Source organism: Lepidochelys olivacea (genome assembly GCF_965140295.1).
Source record: "Lepidochelys olivacea isolate rLepOli2 genome assembly, chromosome: 27".
NCBI classification, from domain to species: Eukaryota; Metazoa; Chordata; order Testudines; family Cheloniidae; genus Lepidochelys; species Lepidochelys olivacea.
This window is the reverse complement of record NC_140437.1, coordinates 18541013-18568770: the sequence shown is the minus strand read 5'-3', so window position 1 is coordinate 18568770 and position 27758 is coordinate 18541013. Positions and strand designations below refer to the sequence as shown.

Sequence of the window (27758 nt, the reverse complement as noted above, 5' to 3'; positions counted from 1 at the left end):
ACATCCATCCTACAGGAAGAACTGATTTGGTTACAAGATGCTCCAGCTGCTGTAATCACACCCCTGCCCCAAGCACCATGCAGACAGCGATCGCCATTTGATCTGTTTTATTCACAACCACTGTACAGTCTCTAAAAAGCCTTTTACAACAAGGTCAGTCTGTGTCCTATGGAGAGGCAGGGCTTCCCGCTGCAGCCATGGGGCCACAGCGGAAGCCGAGCTCTGAGGCTCCCTGCTGCACATACAAGCCTGATGCCCGTTGCCCAGGAGAATGGCTTGGCACGAGGGTGTAAATGCACTTGGCCTGCTGCTGCTCGTTTATGGTTCTGGGGCAAAGAGGCACTGAGAACGCAGCCCCTGTGCAGGGGGCAGCACCCCTCTCACTGCAGTGGGGCGGTGGCTCCTGACGAGGAGTAAAGCACAAAGGTGAGTTGCCATAAAGGGGAGGGATGGTGTCTGCACATGCATTTCCTACAACCCAGGCCCTGCCTTTGGCAAACATGAGCCCAGGGGCCTAGCCCAGGGTGTCCAGGGACTAGGACCAAGTGCTATCCATCCAGGGCATGAGTCCAGGGAGAGGCAAGACCAGCCATGCCCCAGGCAGCCTGGGCCTGCGTCCATGGTGGCCCACACAGTGGCACTTGCCCTGAGAGTGGGGGTGGCTCTGGTGCTGTCCCTGAAGGATTCTGGAAGCGCACCTGAAGAGCGAGGAGCTGAACGGGGAGAGGGGTTCAGCGAAGGGCTGGGACTCAGCTCAGCAGGAAGCATGTCTCAGCTGACACCACGAGGGGGCGCTCTACAGCAAGGCTCCCCATGGCTCGGTGATGGGGAGTTACCCCGTCACGGGTCCTACCCCACTCAGTCTCCTTCCCAGCCCCCAAACCTGGGGGTGCGTGAACCGGGCTGGCTGGGACCCTAGTGCTGCCACCATCAGACTTCACACAGGCACGTGGGGCCCAGTGCGGGCAGGGCAGGGCAGGGCAGATCCTCCCCGGGGCTGTGGGACAAAGCCAGGAGTCTCTGCTGGCCACGCTCCGGGCGCCCACAGCCGACACCATGTGCCCAGTGCCCTGCTCCGCTGGGACAAAGCTGGGAGGGGCACACAAGGGCAGGAGGCGTCTCCATTCCCAGCAGCAGCAGCCGCCGCCACCCCTGCCCCACAGTGCCAGCGTTGTCTCCACACACGGAGGAGCCTGTGGGGCAGGGCGCTGCCTGGTCAGCTCACAACAGGGCCTCTCGCCACCCCTCCATGGCAGCTGGCGCGTGGCTGAGGTAGTCCATGAAAATCAGTCCTGGCAGGCTGGTCACTGCAGAGAGAGGAGAAGGGGGCGCTGACTCCCAGCAGGGGGAACTCACCCTGAGGGGCCTACGGGCAGCAGCCACCTGTGCGTGCTCTCGGGGGCTCAGAGCCCCGTGCCCCTCCACAGAGGGGCGCCCGGGCCGTGTCGCTTTGGGGCGTGCGGGGACACCAGAGCACATGCTCCAACACAACCCCTTCTGTGCCAGAGGGAGCATGTCCCACGGAGAGGTGCCAGCCTGGGGCTCGGTGGGACGGGACCCTACGGCCCAGGAGGCCCCCAGCAGCCCCCTGCTCTCACCATTCGGCTGAGGTCTCCGGCGAACGACACCCCTCTGCTCGGCCGCTGCTCCTGCGAGCCGGTACTGCTGCCGCTCAGCGAGTTCCTGCGCATGATCCCTGCTGGGAGTCAGACGGGGTGAGGGGCCGGGGGCCACTGCCTCCCCCCACGGAGCAGCCCCCCAGGTGCCCGCTGCACAGCCTGGCGTGGGGGGATGTCTCCCCCAGCAGGCAACACACAGGTTAATGCCACCTCCCCCAGGGCGGAGACCTGAGGGTCCTCCATGCAGCCCAGGGTGCGGCCCCCAGAGAGCTCCCCACAGCGCAGAGGCAGAGGGGCCCCGGGCAGAGAGAGCGAGGAGAGCGGGGGGGGCTGCCAGCAGGGAGCAAGCGGGGGCCAGGGGCCAGCAGGGAGCAGCGGGCCGGGTACCTGTGGGCTGAGAGAGCTCCAGGCGCTGGAGGCTGTTGCGCCGAGACGGGTTGAAGCTGCCCTTGGAGAGGCGTCTCTGGCGGCTGGAGAGCATGGCGGCCGGGGAGACGATGCCCGGGGGGGCCTGCTTCCCCATCCGGAAGTACAGCTCCTCGATCTCCCTCTTCTGCACAGCCTGCAGCGTCTGCACTTCCGAGAGGTGCCTGGGGACAGCAGGGCTGTCAGGCAGAGCAGGGCACGGGGCAGATGCCTGTTTCTAGCCCCGCTGCCCACAGGGAGGAGACTGGCAGGAAGCTGCCTTACTCCGCCCCGGGCAGGACTTGGGGTGACAGCTCCCCAGCACTGGCCTGGAGCCCCCTTGAGAGCTGCCCTGCTGGGGCAGAGGGGACGAGCCTGCCCCCTCCCTGGAGCCAGAGGCGCTTGCAGCAGGCTCAGCTTGCTCCCACTCCCCCCCGGCAGTGCAGCACGTGCCAGTCGCGGGAGCCATGGGTAAGGCCTAGCCCCGGTCCCCCACTCACTTCTGGCGCAGGCTCTGCAGCTCCTCCCAGATCTCCTCGTCCTCGCTCTCCGTGTCGTCGCTGCTCAGGTAGGACATGCTGCGGGCGTAGCTCATCCACACCGGGCTCACCACGGCCTGCTGAGGGCTCTCGGCACCACCCTCCACGGGCCCCTCCTGGTCGCTGTCCGCCAGCACCACCGGCGTCCCCTCCTCGGCCAGCAGCTCGTCCGGGTCCTGCACCGGGGTGTCGGGGACAGAGTCTGAGTCGGAGCTCGTGCTGCCCTCCAGGGCGGAGGAGCTGGGCACTGAGGGCTGGGAGGAGGTGCCAGCCACCCCCTCCCAGGGCTCCGGGCCGCTCTGCTCACGGTCACTCTGGCTCGGCTGCCCCAGGGGGCTGTTGGCTGGGTCCTTGGATGTGGTCACCTGGAACCGGCCCAGAATCTGGGGCTTGGCCTCTGGGAACGAAAGGGGAAGGGCAGGTTAGCAGGGAGCCGGCTCAGGGTGGGCCAGGGCAGGTCTGAGCGCCGGGCGTGGCTCTCCTTGCACTGGTGGGAGAACTGGCACCAGACACTCTGCGATGCCAGCCCTGTCCCCACCCAGGGCTGGCATCACAGCTCAACCAGCAGCTGCCACCCTGAACCCTGCTTGGCACAGGCCTTTACCTTCGTTGATGGGGGACAGCCGGGCCTTGACCGTGCCGGGGGCGGGCGACTCTGAGACGATCAGGTGGCTGCTGGGTTTCAGGGAGCAGGGCGATACCTAGGAGAGAAGCCGGTGAGCCAGGCCAGGGAGCACCAAGCCGCCCCCATGCAGGGTCCTGGTCCACAGCAGCATCCAGGGCCACCTAATCCCCAGCAGCAGATGGGCCAGAGATTGAGCTGCGGCTCCTTGGCTCAGGCCCAAGCCTCTGGATTAACAGGCTGCTCCAGGCCTCGCTCCGAGCCAGCAGCGCTGCCCCAGCCCAGGGGCAGCGGCTCATCCCCCAGAGTAACACCAGCCCCAGGGCTGCTCTAACTAGTCCCAGCAGGACCTGCCCCCTGGGGCCCTTCTGCCAGCTCTGCTGCAGCAGAGGGCATGGCCTGCAGCCGGTCCCTTCCCACCAGCCCTACACCAAGAGCCAGGGTCTCATGCCACTCAGGGGCTCCCCAGGGGGCATGTCCTGGCTGTACCCCCCACGGTCTTGGGGCCTTCCCAGCCTAGCCCCTTCTGGCAGCTATTTGACCCACCTCATGCTGCAGTGCCCATGGCCCTTCTGGGGGGTGCTTACCGAGCCGCTGTCCACAGCAGGAGCTCTCACCGATGACAGCGGACTCTCCCTGGTGCCGCTTCTTTCCAGGCCCTGAGGGGCAAGAGCTGGCCCCCAGCCCCCCGTGACATGGGAGCTGGTGGGCTCCTGGGTCCCACTGCAGCGTGGTGCTGGCTCCACCAGGCCTGCGGGGCCAGGGGAGGTGAAGTGCGCCGGCCCCAGGTACAGCGCCGATGGGCGAGGGATCGGTGCAGAGGCCAGGGGCCCACCCAGCGGGGACACAGCCAAGGAGATGGACGGCAGCAGCGTCTGGGCCATGCTCATCATTGCCAGGGAGACCATTTCAGCCAGCGAGAACAAGGGGGAGGTGGCAGGAGACCAGGGGAGCGCAGTGGGTGCGGTGCTGTTCCTGGGGGGGCTCAGGGGGCCCAGGCCTCCCCTGGGTGGTGTGGTGGGCAGCAGGGAGCCCACAGCCTGGGGCCCGGGCACGGCAGTCTGTGAGAAAGACTGGGATGTTGGCAGCTGGTACGGGGCCAGGCCGGGCGCCGTTAAGAAGGAGGGCCAACTCCACGCAGCTGCACTGGGGGAACCTGTGAGGGAGAAAGGGGTGAGCATGTGGCGGGGGGGAAGGGTTAACCATGTCCCCCCTCCATGGCTGGGTGCTTCCCCTTCCCTCCCATCTAGGGTCCCCATATCCCTGCTCCAACACCCGCTTGCTCCCTCTCACTCCCCCTGTCGCTGGCTGCTCCCTTGGTGGGGCGCAGCCTGGGCGTTCCAGCCCTGCCCAGCCACCAGCTCGGCTGGGCGCCAGGAGCCTCTCCGGCCGAGTGGGGCCATGGCCGGGCCCGGGGAAGGTGGGGAGGCCGGGGTCCGAGCCAGTACCTGGCGATTCTGCTGGGAGCAGAGGCTGCAGCCCAAGTGGCTGGGTCCCTGGCGGGGTGCCTGCGAGGCTGAAGAGGTCGTTTTCGAAGGGGGAGCCGCTGAGCGAGGGCTGGACCGGAGACGGCTCCGACTGGCCAGGGCTGCTGCAGCCCAGGTCTGGGACAGAGGCAGAGGCAGGGCGTCAGTCCTGGCACCGTGCAGCCCCGATGCTCCCGAGCAGCAGCAGCCCTCCCCCCACTGGGGCCAACTTGTGCAGCTGCTGGCCAGGGGGTGGCACAGGCCTCTCCCTGCATAGGGCAATGCCACCTGGCTACCGCTGCCCGGGCACCCACTGGCCACAGGAACCGCCCTTTCAAGGCGGACATGCTTCCATCACAAGCCAGCGGGCAGCACAGGGTGGCCCAGCCCCCCAGGGAGGGGGTGTCGCAGGCCCAGGGAAGGGGCACCCCATTGGAGGGAGGCAGGGGGTGGCAGGCACATACCGCTGAGCGAGGACGAGGACGAGATGGAGTGCGAGAGATCCTGTAGCTGCAGCTGCGCCTGCCAACAAGAGATAGGGCCTGCGATGGGCCAGGCTGGGGCTGCGGCAAGCTCTTGCCTGCACGCGCCCCACACACTGGGACCCCCCGGCAGAGCCCGGGAAGCTAGAACACGGACGGGGGCGGAGCGCTCGCCGGGAGGGCTGCTCACTGGGCAGCTGGAGAGTGAGGGGAGGTGTTCAACGGGCACGCTCACAGGGGGGTGGGGGGACAGGGGTCTGCTCCCCGGGGCCAAGGAGGGGCACTCACCAGGAGGCAGGGGGGAGGGGGCTGCTCACTAGGGGACGGGGGGCGCTCACAGGGGCCAGGGAGGGGCACTCACCAGGAGGCAGGGGGGAGGGGGCTGCTCACTAGGGGACGGGGGGGCGCTCACAGGGGCCAGGGAGGGGCACTCACCGGGAGGCAGGGGGGAGGGGGCTGCTCACTAGGGGACGGGGGGCGCTCACAGGGGCCAGGGAGGGGCACTCACCAGGAGGCAGGGGGGAGGGGGCTGCTCACTAGGGGACGGGGGGCGCTCACAGGGGCCAGGGAGGGGCACTCACCGGGAGGCAGGGGGGAGGGGGCTGCTCACTAGGGGACGGGGGGGCGCTCACAGGGGCCAGGGAGGGGCACTCACCAGGAGGCAGGGGGGAGGGGGCTGCTCACTAGGGGACGGGGGGCGCTCACAGGGGCCAGGGAGGGGCACTCACCAGGAGGCAGGGGGGAGGGGGCTGCTCACTAGGGGACGGGGGGCGCTCACAGGGGCCAGGGAGGGGCACTCACCGGGAGGCAGGGGGGAGGGGGCTGCTCACTAGGGGACGGGGGGCGCTCACAGGGGCCAGGGAGGGGCACTCACCAGGAGGCAGGGGGGAGGGGGCTGCTCACTAGGGGACGGGGGGGCGCTCACAGGGGCCAGGGAGGGGCACTCACCAGGAGGCAGGGGGGAGGGGGCTGCTCACTAGGGGACGGGGGGCGCTCACAGGGGCCAGGGAGGGGCACTCACCAGGAGGCAGGGGGGAGGGGGCTGCTCACTAGGGGACGGGGGGCGCTCACAGGGGCCAGGGAGGGGCACTCACCAGGAGGCAGGGGGGAGGGGGCTGCTCACTAGGGGACGGGGGGCGCTCACAGGGGCCAGGGAGGGGCACTCACCAGGAGGCAGGGGGGAGGGGGCTGCTCACTAGGGGACGGGGGGCGCTCACAGGGGCCAGGGAGGGGCACTCACCAGGAGGCAGGGGGGAGGGGGCTGCTCACTAGGGGACGGGGGGCGCTCACAGGGGCCAGGGAGGGGCACTCACCGGGAGGCCGTTGATGGCGGCAGAGGGCGACAGGCTCTCGGGCTGCGGGCTGCCATCTGCCCTGGCAGCACCTTGCCCGTCCTTGCGCAGCAGGGTCTCCACGCGTTGGATGATGTCCCGGATTCGATGGATGAAGCTGTCCTGCTCCGACTGGAGGATGAACTCGTTAGTTACCTGCGGGGCCGAGCAGGCGGGTCAGTGCTGGGCGCGGGCCCCCCAAACCCTGCCTAGCCCAGCCGGGCCCCACACTCACCATGACAGCCGCAATCTCCTCCGGGTTGTCCCCGTCCAGGTCGAACTTGAAGGTCACCATCTTGTTGTTGTAGGTCTGCAGCTGGCATTCCACCACCCGGTCGCTCTTGTCCGAGATCTGCAGGGCAGGGGCAGCTCTCAGGCAGCTGCGGAGACCCCCCCCATGCCACCCTGCCCCGCCGGGAGCCAGGTAACACACCGGGGGGGGGGGCAGTGCTTGCTGTCCCAGGCCTGTGCGAGCCCCGCGGGTTTGGGGGGGGCCCTTTTGCCCCCGCAATGGAAACGTGAGGAGCCGGTCGGCGCTTCTGCCCCCCGCGTCCTTCCCTGTGAACTGCACATCCACATGGGCAGGCGAGCGGGACCCCGAGTGCCCAGCCGGGGCCGGGACCCGCTTGGAACCGGGGAGATGGGCCCAGGAGCAGCTATTCCCCAGGCATGCCACCCTGACCTCCCCCCGACAGCGCCCACCCCACACTCCCCATTCACAGCGCATTTCCGCCCCCTCGGGGCCCGTGGACACAGGCAGGCGCCTGGTGGCGCTTACGTTGGTGATGCGGAGCCTTGACCTGGCTCGGCGCCGCAGCAGCTTCCCCGCGGCCCGCTTGGCCGGCAGCTTGGCGTTCCGCTCGCCGGCCGAGAGCCCGTCGCAGCCGTCGCTCAGGCCGGACGCCACGTCAGACGCGTAGCTGGGGGGCAGCCCCAGCGCCAGGTAGCACCACAACACAGGGGCAAGAGTTACTAAGGCCCGACCCCACCTGCGCCCATCATGCCCCAAGCTCCCCCTGCCCCAGCCCAAGCCGCCCCGTAACTCACCCCGATCCCCATCTCAGTGGCCAGTCCCAGCCCCTTCCAGCCACCACCTCCCGGGGGGCGGGGGGGGACAACTCCTCCCACTAAGGCTGGGGCCATGGCCACTCTGCCACCGCCCTGCTGACAGAGCAGGGCCCAGACGTACCTGTCCACTGGGGAAGAGAACTCGCTGGCCGGGGCAGACGGCAGGCGCTCCGTAGGCGAGCTCACCGCGATGCTCTGCAGGGCAGAAGCCAGAGTGAGGGGGCATCAAGGCATCCCCAGCAGCCCCCCAAAGGGGAGCTCCAGGTGCCCCTATGGCCGCGCGAGGCCTCACTCACCACGGGGAAGCAGCTCTCTGACTGGACAGCTGGTGGGCTGAAGGGGTCCCCGGTGGAGAAGGTGCCAGAGTGGCAGTGGGACAGGTCTGGGGAGTCCACGAACCCAGAGGAGCTCAGGTACCCATCCGTCTCGCAGTCAGCTGGGAAGCAGAGAGCAGGGTGAGTGGCCAGCCCAGGTGCCCATCCCACCAAATCCAGCCCAACCCAGCCGGCAATCCCTGGCTCCCAGCTGTTCATGGCGGGGAGCCAAGGCAAACTCCCCACAACAGCTCTTGCACTCCCCCCTGGGAGCTGCCGTTTCTCGCCCCCCTTCCCGGAGAACGGGAGAGAAACAGGAGCAATCACTGCCAGGGCGCCAGGTTCCAGGCTCCCAGCAATGCCAGCCGCAGATACCACCAGGAGGCTGGGAGCTGCGCCCCAGGGAGACGCAGGCCAATGCCAGCCATGCCCCCCCCCCCGGCCAATGCCAGCCAGACCCCTCCCCCCGCCCCGCACGAGGGTGCCCGCCCAGGTCTACGTACAGGTGGTGGAGGAGTAGCTGGTGTGCCGATACAAGAAGTGCTGATGCTGATCTGCCTCGGGCTCCTCGGGCTCCGGGGGGAAGGTGCCCCCAAAGACAGAGTCCCCGGAGCCAGGCGTGGGCGGCGAGGGCTGGGGGGTGGTAGGCACCGGGGGGCACTTCAGCTCCTCCAGCAGGGGCAGGATGCCCGGCTGCTTCTCCTGCTCCTGGCGCAGCAGCTCATCCTGCGCCCGCTTCACCTTCTCCCGCTTGCGCTTGATGGCGACCACGCGGTCCCGCACCGCCTTGGCCACCAGCTTGTAGTCCGCCTCGCACACAAAGCCCAGGGTCACCTGCAGTGGGGGTGGGGGGCAGGTCAGCCCCTGCCCTGGCACAGCCTGGCAGAGCAATCTGGGCACCCAGGGAGGCAGTGAGCCAGGCACAGGCGAGGTCAGGGCACCAAGGGCAGGGGGGACGAAGGGGGTGGGGCTCAGTTGCGCCAGGGGCAGCCCAGGCAGAGGGTAAGATGGTTGCTGCCCCGGAATGGCCACTGCCCCCTGCACAAGGAGCAGCGCCCACTACAGACAGGGAAGGAAAAGCCCTGGACAGCAGCACAGATCCCAGCGGTGAGCGGCTCCCCCGTGGGTACGTGGAGAGTTGCGGGGCAGATCATTGTCTCCCTGTCCAAGGTGGGGTCAGGGCTGCTCCCCCTCCCCACGTGGGCACTTACCATCTCCTGGGCCACCTCCTCGGCCACGTCCTTGTGCAGCTCGAAGAGGAACTCGATGGCGTTGTTGTCTTTGTACTTGCCATGCAGCTTCTTGGTGTCGTCCATGCGCAGCCAGAGCTTGAGGCCGGACTTTACGCCGTCGTCCTCCTCGGCCAGCTCTACGTGCACACCCGTGTCCTCCTGGAAGAAGGAGTGCTCCAGCAGGTCCTGGATGGTGTACCTGGCGGACAGGCCAGAGTCAGCAGGGCTTGGCGCAGCCTGGGCACCCCAGGGGGACGCTGCCCAGACGGGGAACCCGGTACGGGAAAGGGCCACCTGGCACAGGGACCCCACCCAGCCCCGCGCAACTCGGCTCCCTGCAAACCAACAGCACCCCACCCAGCATAACTGGCACCAAGGGGCAGCGCCCAGCACGGACCGAACCGCACCGGGGCACCTTATCTCATCTGGAACCCGGGCCGCCAGCCCAACCCAGCCAGCTCCCTCCACCCCAGAGACCTCCAACCCCTCAGCCTTGCCCCCGCAACCCCAGGGGCCCCCCGAGCCCTGCCCCACCCCACCTGATCTCAAAGGACCCCCAAGCCCTGCGGCCTGCCGCGCCCACCTCTCGGCCTTGTTCATGCGGATGCAGCCCTCTATGATTTCCTTCAGCTCTGGCACCTTCACCTTGTAGAAGCTGTTGGGTTTCATGCCCTGCAGGGAGACACCCCAACCGTCAGGCAGGTCCCAGGCCAGGCTGTGCCCGAGCCGCTGAGACACCCTCTGTGCTTTAGCTCTGGCAGCAGACGTCCCTGAACGTGCCGGGGGCCGGACTGAGGCAAGACTGGCCCTGCGAGCGAGCGAGAGAGATCTGGGGCTGCCCTCTGGCTCCTGGGACCCAGCTCCCAGTACCCGCAAGTTGAGCGTGGAAGGGACCCCACAGGGAGGGGCCCTGAGGAAACACCCCCCACCCCGGGGACGGAGACCCCTATTCAGGCAGGCGAGAGCCAGTGGCTCAGAGTGAGTGGAACCACCCAGCACCAGTCCCTCATGGGCCAGGCAGAGCCCAGTGCAGAACCAGCTTCCCGAGCCATGCCCCTCCCTGCCCTGAGCGAGGGGGCAGAGCAGTTCTGGGGGACGGGAGGTCATGGAGCAAACCGGCCCCGCGCTGGATCTGGCTGGCTCAGGGTCGTAAAGGCTGCGGGCTGGCCCAGGGCAGCAGATCGGAGCAGGTTCACCAACAGCTTCCTGGTTCCGCTCCATTAACACTGGTGCTGTTGCTCCCAGGCCCTGGCACGCCTGGGAGCTGCACGTGGACCACCACGTGGCCTCCACCAGACAAAAACCTGGGGAGCAGGACAGGGGCAGCTGGGAGGCACAGCTCCAGGGGAATGGGACCAGCCTGCAAGGGCACCCAGGCTCCCCGTTCTGTCCCCAGCCAAGGGGATGGACAAGGGACCCAAGAGCTCAGCAGTGGCTCATGGCTACCCAAGTGTCTGGGCATGGAGCTGCTCCCAGAGCAGCCTCAGGAAGGGAGAAGTGTCTTAGCTAAGGCCCAGGCTGGCGTTGAGTGGCTCCTGGGGGGAGAGGGATCCCCGGGACCGCAGAGTGGCTCCGGTGAAGGGAAGGGTGCTGCCAGGGGGGCTCCCCGGGCCCCTAGAGTGGCTCCAGCGGGGCAGGAGTAGCCCTGGCCGTGCGGTGCCGGCGGGGGGGTCCCCGCATCAAGGCGCACACGCAGCCACTCACCGAGGTGACCTTGCGGTAGATCTGGGCAGCGTTCTGGCACTCCGAGTAGGGGTACTCCGAGGTGGCCATCTCCAGCATGCACATGCCGAAGGCGTACACGTCCACCGCCTCGTCATACTTCTCCTCATACATCTCGGGGGCCATGAACTCCGGGGTGCCTGGGGGCAGAGGGGACACGACTCAGCACCAAGCTGCCCCCCGGGGCTGGAGGGCAGTGGGGCTGATAGCCACACCCTGCCAGCCCAGGGTTGGGGGGCTGGCTGGCTGCAGGGGAGGCTGCGCTCCCTGACTCTCCTCTCGGCAGAGCCAAGCTGGCGTTGGCCACCCCAGGGGTCCCATGGCGCAGCGTGCCCCCCGGACCGCGAGGGGCCCCTCAGCCTGGCCGTGAGACCCAGGGGAACCCGGCCACTCGCATGCCCAGCGCCCCAGTACCTATGACGCTCTTGGCGAAGGAGGCCCGCTTGAGTGTCGCCAGGCCCAGGTCCCCGATCTTGACGGAGCCGGTGGGGCCCGTGATGAAGATGTTGTCACACTTGAGGTCGCGGTGGATGATGGGGGGCGAGCGCGTGTGCAGAAAGTGCAGCCCCTTGAGGATCTGCCGGCTCCAGCACCGCAGGACCTTCAGCTTCATCTCCTTGAAGCGCTTCAGGTAGCTGCAGGGGCGACACGGGGGACATGAGGGGGCAACTCCAGCTGCTCCCCACCCAGCACAGAGATGCCCCGGGAGAGGCCAGAGCCCAGTGAGCCACCAGGCCCAGCCCCTGGCACCAAGCACATTGCACCCTACTGTCACCAGAGCCTGGTCGCACCCCTTCGCTGCTAAGGGGAACCCGGCAGCGCCTGCATGGGGCCAGGCAGGAGGGGGCTGGCCCGGCTGAGACCCCCAGCCAGGCGCCACCCAAGCTGCACGGAGCCGGGCAGCAGGGTCCCGGCGCGGGCTGTGTGGAGACTCTTCTCACCCAGGCAGTGCACACAACGGGCTCCGCAGGAACGGGTGGTGCTGTGGGTGCCAAGGGCCAAGCAGGAGCCTAGCAACGGCGAGCAGCCGGAGCTGCCTGGTGCCACACGGCACAGCGCCGGGGTTGAGATAAGGGCGTCCGGGACACTCTGACGGCTGATCCCAGAGCCGCCGGGCTGTGCAGTGGGGGCTTGGGGGCCGCAGAGCGCCTGGCAGGCCCGGGCTTTCCCACAGCACCCCCACCAGTTCTCAGGCCCACCCCGGTAGGCGGCTGCAGGCCAGCGTGGCTGGGAGGAGCTGTGAGCTCTGCCCGGACCCTGCCCGAGCCCCTTCGCGCCAGGCAGGGGCGGCTTGGAACGCACCTGGCCCACATGCTGGTCAAGCAACCACAGCCGTCACACGCAGGCCAGACAGGCTCCCCTGCCACCTGCTAGGACCCTTGCCCCCTCTCCGCCTACCACACAACCCCCCCGCCAGAACCCCCGGCTCCCTCTCCTGCCACCGGCCAGGACCCCATACCCCTCTCCACCTGCCACACAACCCCCCCCAGCCAGAATCCCCGGCTCCCTCCCCCGCCACCCGCCAGGACCCCGTACCCCTCTCCGCCTGCCACACAACCCCCACCCCTCCGCCAGAACCCCCGGCTCCCTCCCCTGCCACCCGCCAGGACCCCGTACCCCTCTCCACCTGCCACACAACCCCCTCCACCAGAACCCCCGGCTCCCTCCCCTGCCACCCGCCAGGACCCCGTACCCCTCTCCACCTGCCACACAACCCCCACCCCTCCGCCAGAACCCCCGGCTCCCTCCCCTGCCACCCGCCAGGACCCCGTACCACTCTCCGCCTACCACACAAGCCCCCTGCCAGAACCCCCGGCTCCCTCCCCTGCCACCTGCCAGGACCCCGTACCCCTTTCCACCTGCCACACAACCCCCACCCCTCCGCCAGAACCCCGGCTCCCTCCCCCGCCACAGCCCCGTACCCCTCTCCGCCTGCCACACAACACCCCCCCCCGCCAGAACCCCCGGCTCCCTCCCCGCTGCCAGCCCAGCCCCGCTCACGTTTTCAGGGTGCCCGAGGTCATGAGCTCAGTAACCAGCACGATGCAGATCTGGCCCTTGATGGCAGACTTCCAGGAGTCGTAGAAGCGGACAATATTGGGGTGCTGCAGGCCCTTCAGCATCTCCACCTCCTCGCTGAAGCGTTGCCGTTCAGCCTTCGACAGCTTCCTGGTCTGCAAGGAACCCACAGGAGAGGCATGAGTGGCCACCGGGGAGCACCCTCTGGCACCGGGGCTGGTGGCACAATGGACCAGGGCCTGGCCTGAGCCAGCCCCGTACCCTTGCCACGGAGCCCACCCCTTGCTGCCCCTGCCACGGAGCCCCCCAAACAACCCAGCCGCCGAGAGCCCCCATGCTTCCACCCAGAGATGGAGCCTCCAGTGTTTCCCCTCTCCAGGCCTGCATCCTCCCGGCTCCCTTTACCAGCCACAGACACGGCAGCAAGGCCATGCCTAGCTCCCAGTACAGAGCCCAGACTGGCTGCGTGGGCACCGGTGCCCCACACAGAAAGCAGCCGTGGCCTGTCCCAGACGCAGCCCCATGAGCCCTGCCGGCGCTGCCCAGGGCAGCAGGATTACTCATGGAGCTGAGCCGAGCGGAGCCAGGCACCAGCGCGCCAGAAAGGCCACACGGAGCGTCGACCTCCCCATGCCCCTGCCAGCTGCTGCCCCCGCGCCCTGGAGCCAGCGCAGGGCTGGGGAGCTGGCAGCCGCTAATCGCGCCAGCTGGACACACTGTGCAGCCCAGCTGCCCGACTCCCCCAGAACGCCCCAGCCCGGCTTATCAGCCCCAGAGACAGCCCGTATCTGGGTCAGGGCAGGCATGGAGTGCCGGGGGAGGACAGAACAGCACTGGCAGAGTCCGGGGCTGTGTGGCGGGGGCACAAGCACGGAAATTGACTCACCTCCCAGCCCCAGAGAGCAAGCAGGGACAGCAAGACCCTTTGCCCAGCAAACAGCCGGGCTCTGCACACGGAGAGCAGGGGGCAGCCAGGCTCAGTGACCAAACCAAGCCTCCCGTGTGCCAGCCCCTAGAGGGGAAGGACGTGTCTCACCCACCCCTTCCAGGGAGCAGAGGGGCCCGGCAAGGACAGGGCAGGAATGAGACTTTTTGACTTACTGGGGATTTGCTGCTCCCCAGTTAAGCCACTTTCTGGATGGGGGGAGGGGGCTGGGCCAGCATTTCAGCAGCTGGCCTGGAGGGAGGCACAGTGTCACAAGCTGTCCCCGGCCCGGCTCGGCTCTGAGATTCTTCAGCAAGGACGCAGGTTACTGGCTGGTGAGGCTGCGCAGGGCCCCTCTCCCTCCTGTGCCCAGTGGGCCCAGCCAGAGGAGGCCGCCCGCTCGCACGGCGCTGGGCTTGCACCCACGTGGACTCGGAGTGACACAGCAAAAGCCACCGGTGTCTGCACCTCCCTGCTGCAGGAGATTGGAGCCACCTTTGTATTAAAACCTTTATCCAAGGGGGGGCAAACCCAACTCCTCCCCAGCAGCCCACCCAGCCTGCCTCTGTGCCCCCAGCTCAGGGCACGCACCTGCATTTGCATGGAGAGCGGGGGAGAAGCGCGGGGGCTCATTTCCACTGGGATTCTGTGCCAGCAGATCTGTCCCGGGGCATCAGTCGCCAGCCCCTGCACAAGGGGGGGCCCGAGGCCTTCTGACTCCCAGGTGCTAACCCCCCTGGCAGTTCAGCAGGGCCCAGGTAGCTGGGTCCCAATCTGCAGCCCGGGGAACTTGTGGCAGAGACAGGAGGGAGCGCCCAGCACAGCTCCTGCCAGCCAATGCGCTGGCCAAGAGATAACTTGCATGCCACAGGGGAAGCCTGCTCACAGCTGCCCCCTCCACCTGGCATGGCCCCCCCAGTGCCCCTCACCCCCGCCATCAAAGCCCCTCAGGCCAGCCTTGCACCCGCACACAAGGAATAACAATTCCTGCAACCTCCCTCTGCTGCTTCCTAAGAGGGCGGGCGGGCGGCTGGCGAGTGCAGACGTAGGGCACCTTTATGGCAAGGAGCCCACATGAGCCTCAATGCCACCTTTGTTGGCAGCCCAGGCGCGTCAGGCTCTGGACCTGGTTTTTCCATGTTCCTCCTGCTCTAGTTAATTAAAGTGGAAGCAGAAGTTGAGCTTTGACAGAGGCTTAAAGCGCCGTGACTAGGAGCCCAGCCCCAAGGTCAGCAGGGAGGGCACAGGCACCTGCCTCCCGCGGCTCAGCCTGGCAGCTCCATCCCCTCACCAGGGCTGCTGACGCTAGCCAGGACAGCTTCCCCTCTGCCCACAGGCTCCGCTGCGACAGCTCAGGCCGGGCAAACTCCCTGGGGACCCGCGGGGGCGGCCCCCCATGACTCCCATTCAGCACACACGGGGGGCTGGGGACTTTCCCAGGAGCAGTGGGGCAGACAGCAGGGGTCTTGACAGGCTCCCAGGGGCCTAGTAGGCACCCACTGTGACAACCCCGCCAACCCTGCAGGTGCCTGGCAGGCCCATCCCTGGCCCAGGCTAACGCCGGCTGCCCTGGGGGGCCAGGGGACTCAGGGCACGGAAGGAGCCACCCCCTGGGACATCTGTCCAAAGGAAACTGATCCACTGCAGCCCAGCAATTCCAAAACAGCCAACTGAATTTGGGGCCGCCCCTTCCCCACCCCATTGCCTCCCCACTGCAGCCCCCACCCCACGGCTCTCCCTGCTTGCTGTCCAGGCCCTGGAGTCCCCCTGCATTCCTGTCATGCACTCCACAAACCAAACCCTCCCCAGGAGCTGTGCCTGGCCACTGGTAACTTTGCCCAAGGTCCTGGAGCAGCCAGGGACTAGACGCTGCCCTGCTCCCTCCCCTTCAGAGCCCAGCAACGTCTGGAGAAACTGGAGGGCCCCCTCTGCTCTCCCTGATGAGAGCAGGGCCCATGGGAAACGGGCATAAGTAGGAGCCTGTGGAGGGCTGACGCCCCTGCCCCAGGACCAGACATTGCCTGGCCTGTGGCAGTCCCTCCCCAGACATGGGCCGGAGCTCCTGCTCCCACACCCGCAGGGCACTATGTGGCCATGGCTCTCTCCTTGGCCGGGCAAACTGGGCCCTGGCCAGTGATGATCACTGGGGAGCCGGGCCTGGCGTGGAGGCGAGGTATGCCAGCAGTCGCTGCGGGCCCGGCTTGTGTTGGCGTATCTTTAAGGCAGGTGCATGAAATTACAAGAGGCTGGAGCAGCGAGAGCTGACTCCATCCACGGCCCCCGATCGATTCCTGGCCTCTGCTCGGCATGCCGAATGTGCCGCACGGGCGGTATTTCTTGGCAGGGCCCTGCCTGCTGGGCGTGAGAAGGGCAGGGCCAAGAGAGCGGGAACACTGCTCCTGGGGGGCTGCAGACCAGCATCCTCCAGCAAGCAGCTCCCTCTGCCCCTGCCGGATGAGAGCAGGGCCCATAGGAAACTGACACAAGTAGCAGCCTGTGGAGGCCTGACCCCCTGCCCCAGCACCAGGCAGCAAGGAGGCAGAGCGGAGGCAGGATCTGGAGCTGCCCGGCTGGGACAGACTCTCCACATCCCTGAACTGACAGCCAAAGAAACCAACGGCTCGCGGCTGCCGCGTTCCTAAACACTGGAAGCTACTGGCTCCAGGGAGCCGTGCGCTCAGCCCCTCGGCTCACAGCAGCCATAAATCAGCCGGGGATCTTTCGTAATGTTTTTGTTGCATCATAACTGGCCCCGTGGCTGGGTTGCAGCTGCCTAGTACCCTACATGGGGCCATGCACAATCCCCTCCTTTCAAACACAAGTTCGGGGACCTGACCCAGCCGGGAATCTGCTGAGACCAATGAATGGCACCTTTTAGATCCAGGGCAAGCAAACTGATCTCCAAGCCCCACTCCGCTCCTCTGCCAGTCCTGACCCGTAGCAGCCCCTGCTAGTACAGCCGAGGTCGGGAAGACCACCAGCTCTGCCAATGCCCCTCAGTCCTGACCTGCAGCCACCCCCCATTGCAGCCTTGGCTTCTCTCAAACAAGTGCTCCCAAACTGCAACAGCGACCAATACGTCCAGTGGCACCAACTTGAGCCCCAGCAAACTCGTCAGGGACCAGCTAAGCCTCGGTTAATTACAAACAGCAGCCAGAAGCGCTTGGTCCTTCAGCACTTGGGGAGCTGCCTGAGAGCATCCCAGCCCCAGACAGTCCCCAGGCAGCTCCACACCCCCAATTTCCAGACCCAGAGATGGGAGGGGAGGGGTCTGCTGAGGAAAGGTGGCTGGCCTGGCCCATGGCTGGGCTCCGGGAAGCCACACATCTCCCAAGGTGCTCACGAGTAACCAGATTCAGGAACTCCGGAATCTGTTCCCCAAGTCTGCGAGTTGCTGCTGAGACAACAGGGAAGAGCCCAAGGCTATCCCCCACCCCCAGGGGCTCACCGTGCCTGGACAGAGCATACGGGCTCCCCCAGATGGAGTGCCAGAGTGCAAGGGGGGATCATGCCACCCCCAGAGCTGTGAGGCACAGCCTGCCCTCCAGTCCTGTGCCCCCCAACCAGGAGGGCAATAACCAGGCTGGCACATGCTGCTCAGCGTTCTTGATACATTACCACTGAGATGTGGGGGCGAGGGAAGGGGCTTGGAGCCAGGATGCCTGGGTTCGGTCCTGGCTCCCTTTCGGCAGCACTATGTTTGGTGAAAGTTCACCTTGTGGGCCAGGTGCCCCAGCAGCTCCACACAGGCCAAGACGGCCTGTGCCCAACGAAGCAGCGCAGGAGGGCGATGCCGTGCCATGCCAGCAGCAACCCCCCTCCTCCCTGGCTCCACTCACTGAGAAGGGCCACGAAGGCGCCCGCTCAGCAGGGACAGGTGCTACACCACCCAGCTCCAGCAGCCGGGCTCAGCCCAGGGGGCAGGGACACAACGAACCTCGCTAATAGCCGCCTGGTGCACAGCACCACGATGCTCTGGGTCACAGCCGCCGGAGCCAGGTAACAAGCTGGAACGGAAGCCATCCAGCCTCCCCCCGCTTGCCAAGGCAGGCCTGGCCTCCTCCTGGCGAGGCTGAACCAAGGGAGTTCTGGCCAGTCACTGGGGGCAGGGGGACCGGGACCGGGACCAGGAGAACGGCTGCACAGTAACGGCTGCACAGCTGTCGCTCGCGAAAGCTCATGCTCAAATAAATGGGTTAGTCTCTAAGGTGCCACAAGGACTCCTGTTCTTTTTGCGAATACAGACTAACACGGCTGCTACTCTGAAACCTGCACAGTAACTGTGTGTCCTGCACATGAGGGAGAGGACCCAGAGCAAGCAATGAGCACTTGGAATTAAAGCCCAAAGCCGGGCATTCGCTGTGCGTTGGAGCAGCACCAGGGCACCCTGACAGCATCACTGAGCTCCCCGAGTGCTTTGCAGACACCGTCTGCCTCCCGCCCCAACTCCCAGCTGAGGAGTCCCAGAAGTTCAGCAATCCAGAGCCACCGAGTCCCAAGTGCCAGAGCCGGCCGGGCTCTCACCGCTAGGTCTCACTGCCAGCCCACGTGCACTCCTGCTGCAGCTAGCCCAGGGTGCCCCACTGCTCTCATTGGCCCCTGCTGAGGTGGAGCTGGGGGAGGCGGTGTGGTATTTTTCCACATTTCTTCCTCTCCAAGGGTGTTTATGAGGCTCTGGCTACAGACCCAGCTCTGTGATGCCCAGGGCAGCACAGCCGAGCAGCAGCCTCTGAAAGCCGCATTGTGCAGGGCCCAGAGTCCTGGAGAGGGGACCAATTTACATAATTATGGTGCATTTATAGCTAAAAGCCTCTGCAGGTCACCATAGCGAGTGCAGGCTGGCCCTGAAATAGCACCCAGCCATAAATCCCAGCCTGGGACAGCCCCACAGACCCCTCCTGCTGGAGACAGCTTGCTGCTCCCCAGAGAAACAGCAACCCGGTAAAGAGAGATACTGGCACAGAACTGCCGCCTGGAGAAGAGATCAGCACCAGCCTCTACGGAGCCTCCCTGTTTGCTGTTGCCTCCTCCCAGGCTGGGAGCAGAGGCCCAGGCTCCATGTGTACCTACAGCATGCCCCTCGCATCCCACAGGAGCCTGAAAACAACTCAGCTCTTCCATTCACTTCCTGACTGGCACCCACGGTCAGAGCACCTCGGGCACAGGGAGCCAGTGGGGTGCAGGGAGCAGATTGTTTTCAGAGGTCCCACGAACCTCAACAGCCCCCAGGAACCAGCCCCAAAATGTACTAGGAACCACCAGGCCTGGAACAAGCGGCTCCCAGAACAAGCCAGGAGGAAATGGGCCCCCAGCACAGCACCAGGGCTGCTTCGCCAGCAGGCGGCCAAGGAGCAGCGCCTGGCACCTCCTTGCACACCCAGCCCTGCCCTGAGGGTCCGGCAAGCCTGTACTGACAGCCCTGCTAGAGCCAAGACTTCAGCGGAGGTCTGTCCCCGGGGAGAGGGAATGGTACTGCCCAGACCAGGGAATGGGGCTGTGCCCACAGATCAACAGGTGCAAGAAACTGCAAGGGCCCCCAGCAGTGCTCACACCACGCAGCGTAACCAGGGAGTACAGGATCTCTCGTGCCAGGCAGTGACCAGAGCCCGCCTCGTCCCCCAGCATGTCCCAGCATGCGCCAGTCTGAGGCGCGAAACAGGAGCCCAGCCTGCAGGCCACAGTCCCAGTCCTCCCTGCCCAGACAGCCAGCGCACAGCTGGGAGCCCGAGGGGTCTCCCGCACTGTATTGCTACCCATGGGGAGGCCAGCTCAGAGCTCTGCCACCCAGAAGCTTCAAAGACTCACACCCAGAACGATTGGGGGGGGCGCAGAGGACGGGGCGCTGCCCTGGGGCCAGTGGAGCAGGAACCGGAGATGTTAGCCACCTGCCCTGAACCTAAGGGCCACTAGGACAGCCTGGAGCTGCGTTCCCAGCTGGGCACATGAGCACAGAGAGGCTGCCCCCAGGACCGAAGCCTCCTGACCAGGGACCGGAAACACACCAGGAGCTGCTGGCCCTCCTCCCTGGAGTGTAACGTGACCCCCAGCAGTGCTGCGCCAGTAAGCACAAGACAAGGCTTCTGGGTCACCACCGGACACTCTCCCACGACTTCCCAGGCCAGACCCCCCCAGCCTCTGACCACAAGCCCCAGGAGCAGGGACTGTCCCGCCAGCGTTTGGGATGCACCCAGCACACGGGGCACGACAACGGACACTGTAAAACAGCAACCCCAGATGCCCCTGCCCCCTTGAAGGGCTCACATCCACTTGGGGGGCCTGCCCCAGTTTGGGTTTGCCAGCCCCCCTTCCTCAGCTCTGCTCCACCCACAGCAGCCTGGGCTCTGGGGAAGGGACAAGCACTCGGGGCATAAGGAGAGCGCCGTGCAGACACACCCTGGCCAGTTCAGGCAACTCCAGCTCCTGGCCCTGCGCCACTGCCCACGGCAAGGGTTGGGGGGAGCTGCAGGAAACCATTCACAATAAACAAATATTTACCAGCTGGGCCCACTTTGGGCCTCTGGTTTCCCCAGCCCCTCCCAGCATCCCCCAGGCATCTGTCAATAAAAACCCTGCTTTAAACCTGACTTCAGAAACCAGCAATGGGTCAGGCCAAGACTATTCTGTATGGGGAGCCCAGGGCTGGGGTAGCAGGGGGCTCCAGGCCAGGACTGAGGGGGGTGGGAGCCAGGGCTGGGTAGCAGGGGGCTCTGGGGGGCCAGGACTGGGCTAGCAGGGGGCTCTGGGGGGCCAGGACAGAGGGGCGCTGGCAGAGCTGTTGTGGGAGACTTGCAGGCTGGGGTAGCGGGTCAGGGTGGAGGCTAAGTGACCATTTATATTTTAAAGGCAATAAATGGCAACCGGGTGACAAACGCAGGACAAAGCTATTTCTGAAAAGGCACAACCACAACCACTTGTATTTGTGGTGCAAACTCCTATATTTGTCCCACAGCGGCTGATTCGCTGCAGGATTAGGGCTCAAAAACAGGCTTGTTAAGTCTGCTCACGTGCTCCTTGGCTCCGCATGGCACAGGGGCCTGGGACCAGAGATGCTAAATGAGGAAATCCTAACCGAGGGGCACTAGTAGAATTCTCGGGGGGGGCCGTGGGTCAGGGTTGAGGGGCACTGGTAGAGCTCTCGGGGGGGGGGTAACTGGGGGGCCGTGGGTCAGTACTGAGGGGCACTGGTAGAGCTCTTGGGGGGGCAGTGAGGTAGCAGGGGGGCCATGGGTCAGGGTTGAGGGGCACTGGTAGAGCTCTCGGGGGGAGGGGCAGTGAGGTAGCAGGGGGGCCATGGGTCGGGACTCAGGGGGGCAGATCAGGATCGAGGGGTATCAGCAGAGCTGGAGGGGGCAGCTAAGCCAGGGCTGGCACACAAGCTCGGACCGGGCGACAGATCACTCCTTGTCTGCCTGTTCTGGTCATTCGCCCTGCAGCACCTGGCACTGCCGGCGGGCGGCGGAGAGGCCGCTGGGCTCGACGGAGCCTTGCTCTGACCCCGCGTGGCCGTTCTTGTGCTTTCCTGGGACTTTGTATCCAACTGTCCCCTGCCTCCTCCCGGGAAGGTGCAGCCAGAACACACATGGAGCGGCTGGGACTGCTCAGCACAGATGCCTGCAGACAGGCCCCCCAAGACACCAATCAGCATCACTTTATAAGCACACCAGAAAGCAGTCTGCACCATGCCCACGACAGCTGGCCTGGCCATGCCAAACACTGCCAGGCAGGCTAAGAGACCAGCACACACAGCCCCCTCCTCCTGCCCCACCAGGGTACCTCAGATCCAGCCTCGCAAACAGCACGTGCTCTCAGCCTGATGGGCGCCCTTCTGACGTGGCCTGTGGTTTGGGGAGAGAGACTGGGATTTGCCTGGCAACTCGGTTTGGAGCAGCAACACTAAGGCCAACCTGGGGCTAAGAAAGGTGGCCAGACGCCCCCAGGCTGCACTAGCTGCAAGCGTGGAGAGCGGGCCAGGGACACACATGCCTGGCACGGCCCAAATACAGGACACAGCACGTGACAAACCCACAGAGGGACACAAAAATTACACACACAGGAAAAGCCAGGCATCATGGGGCTGACCGCAGAGAGCGCGACTGTGACCTCTGGGCAAAGGACCTCAATGCCTGACCCCGGGAAGTGTCACCACTAATACAAGGGGCATCTGATTTGTATGCAAGGTACAAAGCTTTGGGAGAAGCTCCGGGACACAGAACAAAGCTTCAGTGGGCAGACACGAAGGGCCAGCCTGCTGCCCAGGGCACAATGTCCCTTCTCACAGAACCACCTGCTGCCATGCAGGAGTCCCTCCTCCCACCCGGAGATGCAGCCATCGGGTGTGCACACAGTGACGCCCCACGCTGCTTTGAGGGGCAGGAGACAAACTCGCAAGACAAGTTTTTTCTGTGTAAACAAGGACTTGGAACTCGCAGCTGCGCCAGCCGACCCAAGGACAAGACGGTGGTCAGAGATTTTGGATTGCAGCCAAAGCCCATCCCAAGGGGTTGTATGGAGAGGTGGGGTCCTCCAGCAGGGTTAGTCCCCATATAGCCATGCTACAGGTTACAGCAGGAAGGAGGGTGGGGGCTAGAGAAACCAGCCCCCCCTCAGCACACGCTCCCCAGCCCCAGGAGAGGGAGGCTGGGGTTGGAGGAGGAAGGGATGGGAAAGCTGGCAGGAGACCAGAAAGCACCAGGTCCGAGCGTGTTAAAGCAGCTTCTGCATCCAACCCAAGGGCACCACAGAGCTTCTGGCCGTGTCACACAAACCCCCCGTGGGCACCCAACAACAAATCTCTGTTAATTGAGCCACAGGCACCACACTAGCCTCTGTCAGGGAGAACCTGAGAGGAACCGTAGCTCCCATCTACACTCCAAAGACACCTCCAACACCTGCCAACAGTGCCCCTAAATCGGAACCTGAAGGGGCCAGTTCCACAGAACTTGGCACAGAGCTGGCAATAGGGGCGAGGCTGGTGTTTGAAGCAGCCCCTCTGATGGGTGGGACAGTGCATGCAGAAAAGGAAGCCCAGAGCCTGGCACTTAACCTTGGCACAGAAGGCCTGATACACATCTCCAAGCTCCGTGGGCCAGGGATCGCCATGCATGGCACTAGCATGCCGCGGGTGCTCACCAAGTGATGAGAAGGAGCCATGCAGGAAGCTGCAACTGACGCAGAACTGAGCTGTGAGGAGTCCAGAGCAGCTGGGCAGCGAGATGTCGGGAGCATTTCACACCCAACATGCCAGAAGCTGGGAATAGGCGACAGGGAATGGATCACTTGGTGATTCCCTGTTCTGTCCATTCCCTCTGGAGCACCTGGCACTGGCCACTGTCGGCAGGCAGGACACTGGGCTGGATGGACCCTTGGATCTGACCCAGGCCGGCCGTTCTTATGGCAGAAATAGCACAGCACCAAGATGCCAGCACATGGGCACCTACGGATCTGAGCCATGCAGGGGGGTGGGTAGGGGCGCGCGTTGCTCAATTCATAGAATATCAGGGTTGGAAGGGACCTCAAGAGGTCATCTCGTCCAACCCCCTGCTCAAAGCAGGACCAATCACCAACTAAATCATCCCAGCCAGGGCTCTCTCAAGCCTGACCTTAAAATCCTCTAAGGAAGGAGATTCCACCACCTCCCCAGGTAACGCATTCCAGTGCTTCACCACCCTCCTAGTGAAAAAGTTCTTCCTAATATTCAACCTAAACCTCCCACACTGCAACTTGAGACCTTTACTTCTCATTCTGTCATCAGCTACCACTGAGAACAGTCTAGATCCATCCTCTTTGGAACCCCTTTCAGGTAGTTGAAAGCAGCTATCAAATCCCCCCTCATTCTTCTCTTCTGCAGACTAAACAATCCCAGTTCCCTCAGCCTCTCCTCATAAGTCATGTGTTCCAGGCCCCTAATCATTTTTGTTGCCCTTCGCTGGACTCTTTCCAATTTTTCCACATCCTTCTTGTCGTGTGGGACCCAAAACTGGACACAGTACTCCAGATGAGGCCCCACCAATGTCGAATAGAGGGGAACGATCACGTCCCTCGATCTGCTGGCAATGCCCCTACTTATACAGCCCAAAATGCCATTGGCCTTCTTGGCAACAAGGGCACGCTGTTGACTCATATCCAGCTTCTCGTCCACTGTCACCCCTAGGTCCTTTTCTGCAGAACTGCTGCCGAGCCATTCGGTCCCTAGTCTGTAGCGATGCATGGGATTCTTCCCTCCTAAGTGCAGGACTCTGCACTTGTCCTTGTTGAACCTCATCAGATCTCTTTTGGCCCAATCCTCTAATTGGTCTAGGTCCCTCTGTATCCTATCCCTACCCTCCAGCGGATCTACCTCTCCTCCCAGTTTAGTGTCATCTGCAAACTTGCTGAGGGTGCAATCCACGCCATCCTCCAGATCATTAATGAAGATATTGAACAAAACCAGCCCCAGGACCAATCCTTGGGGCACTCCACTGGATACTGGCTGCCAGCTAGACATGGAGCCATTGATCACTACCCGTTGAGCCCGATGATCCAGCCAGCTTTCTATCCACCTTATAGTCCATCTATAAGGTTGCTGCAGTCCATCTGCAGAAATGGCACCAGTGGGAATAGCCATGAATTACAGTAAGTCAGTATCTGTGGCTGCTGCTGCCAGCTCCCTCTCCTACATAACAGAAATCACAGGTCCAGCATGCCAGCCACGGGAGGCCACTACTAATGGAAGGGAGAGACCTGGGGCTGCAGGAGCCAGAGATAACAGAGAAATGAACAGACGTGACCCCAAGCCTCCCCCTACCTTCTCAGAGCTCCTTCTTCCCCAGTCTGACGCAGAACCACAAGTATCCCTGGGGAGTGGGAAGCCCAGGGAATAAGAAAGAGGCTGAAGCTAAAGCCGATAGAGAGTGCAGGGACCCACACATGCCCCCACCTGAAGTCTGAGAGACGTGTCTTGAACTCAGCTTTGGGGGTCCAGGAGAGCCCAATCCGACCCACGGCTCAGTCCCAGGACTGTCAAAGGGACTGGGTCAGGACCAAGCGCTGGCCAATCAGAAACCCCAGACTTTCTTAAATCCCTCTGGTGAAAGGAGCCTCTGACTAGGCACCTGCAGAAAAGCTGGCCCTGCCGAACGGCCTGCCCTAGCCCAGCCAACACCACAGGCAGAGCCAAAGCACTGAGCCAGGGGCCAGGCACATCCTGCTGCCTCACTCCAACCTGCCTAACTCAGCAATCCAGGGCCAGGGACTGGAGAAACTCCCACACAGCCCTCACCTCCGACCCACCCCCTGGGGCCTGAGTGCCAAGGGGCTGCCTTGTGCCCCAGGGCAGCGTCTGATTAATCCTGAAGTAGCGCCCCATTGATCTGGGAACCTTGGGGGAGCAGGGGGCAGCCCCAGAGTGGGGAAACCAAGCAGGGTCTTCCTATGCTGGGGCCTGAGCAGGGGCCTGCTAGGCTGGCTGGCTGGAGTGAGGTGCCCCAGCCCTGCAGCCACTGTGTCCCTGCGCTGGGGAGCTGCTCCACTAACCCCTGGAGCATGGGAGAAGGATCCTGAACAAAATCGCCCACATTTGTCAGACATCAGGGTCCAACCAGCTGACAGCCAGGACCTCCTCCCCAAGGGACTGTGCCTTGCCCAGCCAGCCACCTCTGGGAGCCACAGCACCCAGTCCAAGCCAAGTGCCTTCCCCACTAAGAACTCAGGAGGCCCCATTCTCCCTCACCCCCCTCCACAGGCAAGCACCTTATCCCCGCCCGGAGCGCAGCGGGCCGGCCAGGTGCCAAGGGACGGGGGCTCCCGGCTCTGCAGCACCTCCCACACTTACAGGCTGCGCGGTGAAGTGACCACTGGGGAGCAGCCGGCCCCAGGGACCCCCCAGGCCCACCCGAGGGCTTAGGCGCTTGAACTAGGGGTGCTGTCCATCATACCCAGGGCTTACCGTTTGGTTCAGTGGCTCTCAGCACCCCCCCACGCCCCTGCCTGAGGGCGCCTGGCCCGGAGAGCCCCCCGCGCCCCCCTTGAGGGGCCCGCACCCACCTGCAGCTCGCACCAGGCCACCTCCACGGTGGTCTCGGTGTCCAGCCCTTTGTACACCGTCTTGAAGGAGCCGCGGCCGATCTCGATGTCGAACTTGAGGAACCGGCCGTCCGGGGAGGTGGCCACGGCGCGGGTCTCGATCTCCTCGTTCTCCTCCTGCGCCCGGCGGCTCTCGTCCGGGGGGGCGCCGCGCGGGGAGACCCGGCCGGGGGGCGGCGGCGGCGAGGGCGTCGGGCCGCCGCTCTCGCTCCCCGAGCCGGAGCGCGCCGCGGGCTCTGCGCCTTGGAGAGCCCGGGGGTCCCCCCGCGCGTCCTGCGCCCCGGCCGGGCCGGACGCCGGCGCCGGGGCCCCCTCGTAGCCCAGCCGCTCCAGCTCGGCCGAGCTCCGCCGGTTGAACCTGTGGGAGCCGCGGCGGCTCTCGCGCCCCCGGCTGCGGAGCGGGGCTGCCCGGCCGGGGGTCGCCGGCTCCAGGGCGATGCCGCAGCCGGACAGATCCACCTCGGTCTGGGACATGGCTCCGGCCGCGGGGGGCCCGGCCACGTGGAGCATCAGCATGGGGGTGGGGGGTCCGCGCCGGGGCCAGGCGGGCTCCCCGCTTCTCACCTGGAGGCGCAGCAGCCCCCGAGCCCGGACTGGGAGCCGCTGTAAGGCGCCGGCCCTGGGCTGCCCGGAGCCGAGCTCCGCCCGCCTGGCGCCTCCCCCTCCCCGGGCGCAGCGCACGCCCCCGGCCCGCCCCCGCCCCCGCCGGCCGGAGAGCCGGGTGAGCAGCCGCGGCCCCGGCGTCTGCCCCGCAGCCAGCCCGGATGGGGGCGGGGGGCAAGGCCAGCCCGGGGCTCCCCACTCGCCCCCCAGCCATCAGGAGGACGCTGGTGTCGGTGAGACTGGGACAGTTCAGACCCTCCAGGGGCAACCCTACAAGAACAGCGCCACCGAGCCACCTTGCCAGAACTAGCCAGCCTGGCCCCCTGCGCCCCGCTCCAGTCCGCCCTAGCCTGCTGTTCCGGGGCCACTTGAGCCGGCTGTGGCGGCCACACGACGGGTGCTGTCTCTGCATGGCCTCGGCTGCCCCTTACTCGCCTGGCCTTCTATCCAAACCCGCTCTGGGGCAGGGCCTGCCTTTGTTCTTTGTACAGCCCCTAGCACCGCGGGGCCTTGGTCCCAAGTGGGCACCGGGGGCATTGCTCTGACAGAAAGGAAAGCCCCAAATATTGGGATGGCAAAGCCCAAAGAGATGGATCCTCCTTGCAGAAAGACCGACACTGGGACAGGAGCACTTGGGCACAAAGATCTCTCGGGTCACTGTGGGCTAATGAGCCCTGTGGGCCAGCTGCCTTCTGCCCCCAGCTAAAGGACAGACCCACATCACGGGGTGACGTCAGACCAGGGCACACAACTCATGACCAAGTCCTTCCCTCCCACACATGCAGCTCTGTTGTCTGGGAGAGGCAGGAGACTGGCCTAGATTGGGGAGCCCAGGCACTGCACTGGGGCTCATTGTGTTCTTGACTCTGCCACTGACCTTTTACAAATCACTGAGTCTCTCTGGGCCTCAGTTTCCCTATCTGTCCAATGGGGTTGATATTGCTGACCTCCTTTGTAAAGTGTTTTGAGATCTGTGGATAACAAGTGTTGTTATTCTTATAGATGGCCCGCTGGTCTGTCCTGCTATGGCACGAGTTCCTTCCTGTATGCAGCACAGAGCCACTTGCTATACAGGGCTCCTTCCTCTGCTGTCTATTCTGCAGCGCACTTGGGGAGGGCGTTCCTGGTGGAGGAGACTCTTGATCCACAAACCCAGCCACCCCCACACCAAGGAAGCGACCCCTAAAATGCTGATGCTGCAGGGAAACGGCAGAATTCACCTGTGTGAGTCCACACTGGTCACGTCTTCCTCACTTGGCTGCACGTTATTCTGCTGAGGCTGTAACTTTCCCATGCTCAGTGAGGGGAGTAGGGAGAGCCAGCCATGCACTGTCACAGCACAGTGATCAGA

General features: G+C 65.0%; 1 protein-coding gene across 2 annotated transcripts; it reads right to left on the bottom strand.

Annotated features, from left to right (window-relative positions):
- Positions 1–92: 92 nt before the first annotated feature.
- On the bottom strand, positions 93–26427 carry WNK4 (WNK lysine deficient protein kinase 4). Of its 2 annotated transcripts, none has more exons than XM_084616073.1 (20): positions 25766–26427; positions 12802–12974; positions 11215–11435; positions 10783–10940; positions 9662–9750; positions 9058–9277; positions 8350–8680; positions 7829–7968; positions 7654–7727; positions 7243–7384; positions 6700–6816; positions 6447–6620; positions 5116–5173; positions 4634–4789; positions 3773–4341; positions 3168–3264; positions 2525–2960; positions 2007–2209; positions 1599–1699; positions 93–1307 (listed from the first exon to the last, which is right to left on the bottom strand). In XM_084616073.1, the coding sequence occupies exons 1-20, from the start codon at positions 26318–26320 to the stop codon at positions 1305–1307; spliced, it is 4017 nt and encodes a 1338-aa protein (XP_084472199.1). In that variant the 5' UTR covers positions 26321–26427; the 3' UTR covers positions 93–1304. The 2 variants fall into 2 exon arrangements, with proteins under 2 accessions (XP_084472199.1, XP_084472200.1); XM_084616074.1 differs by having other exon boundaries at positions 1599–1696.
- Positions 26428–27758: the final 1331 nt, after the last annotated feature.

What these genes read in the sequence shown, in the direction of transcription:
- WNK4 (XM_084616073.1), bottom strand. Translation starts at nt 26,320, where the DNA reads ATGCTGATGCTCCACGTGGCCGGGCCCCCCGCGGCCGGAGCCATGTCC. An exon ending in ACCTCGGGCACCCTGAAAAC is followed by an intron (nt 11,436 to 12,801) that starts GTGAGCGGGGCT and finishes TCGCCCCTGCAG; the next exon opens with CTACCTGAAGCGCTTCAAGG. An exon ending in GGAGCTCTCTCAGCCCACAG is followed by an intron (nt 1,700 to 2,006) that starts GTACCCGGCCCG and finishes TCTGACTCCCAG; the next exon opens with CAGGGATCATGCGCAGGAAC.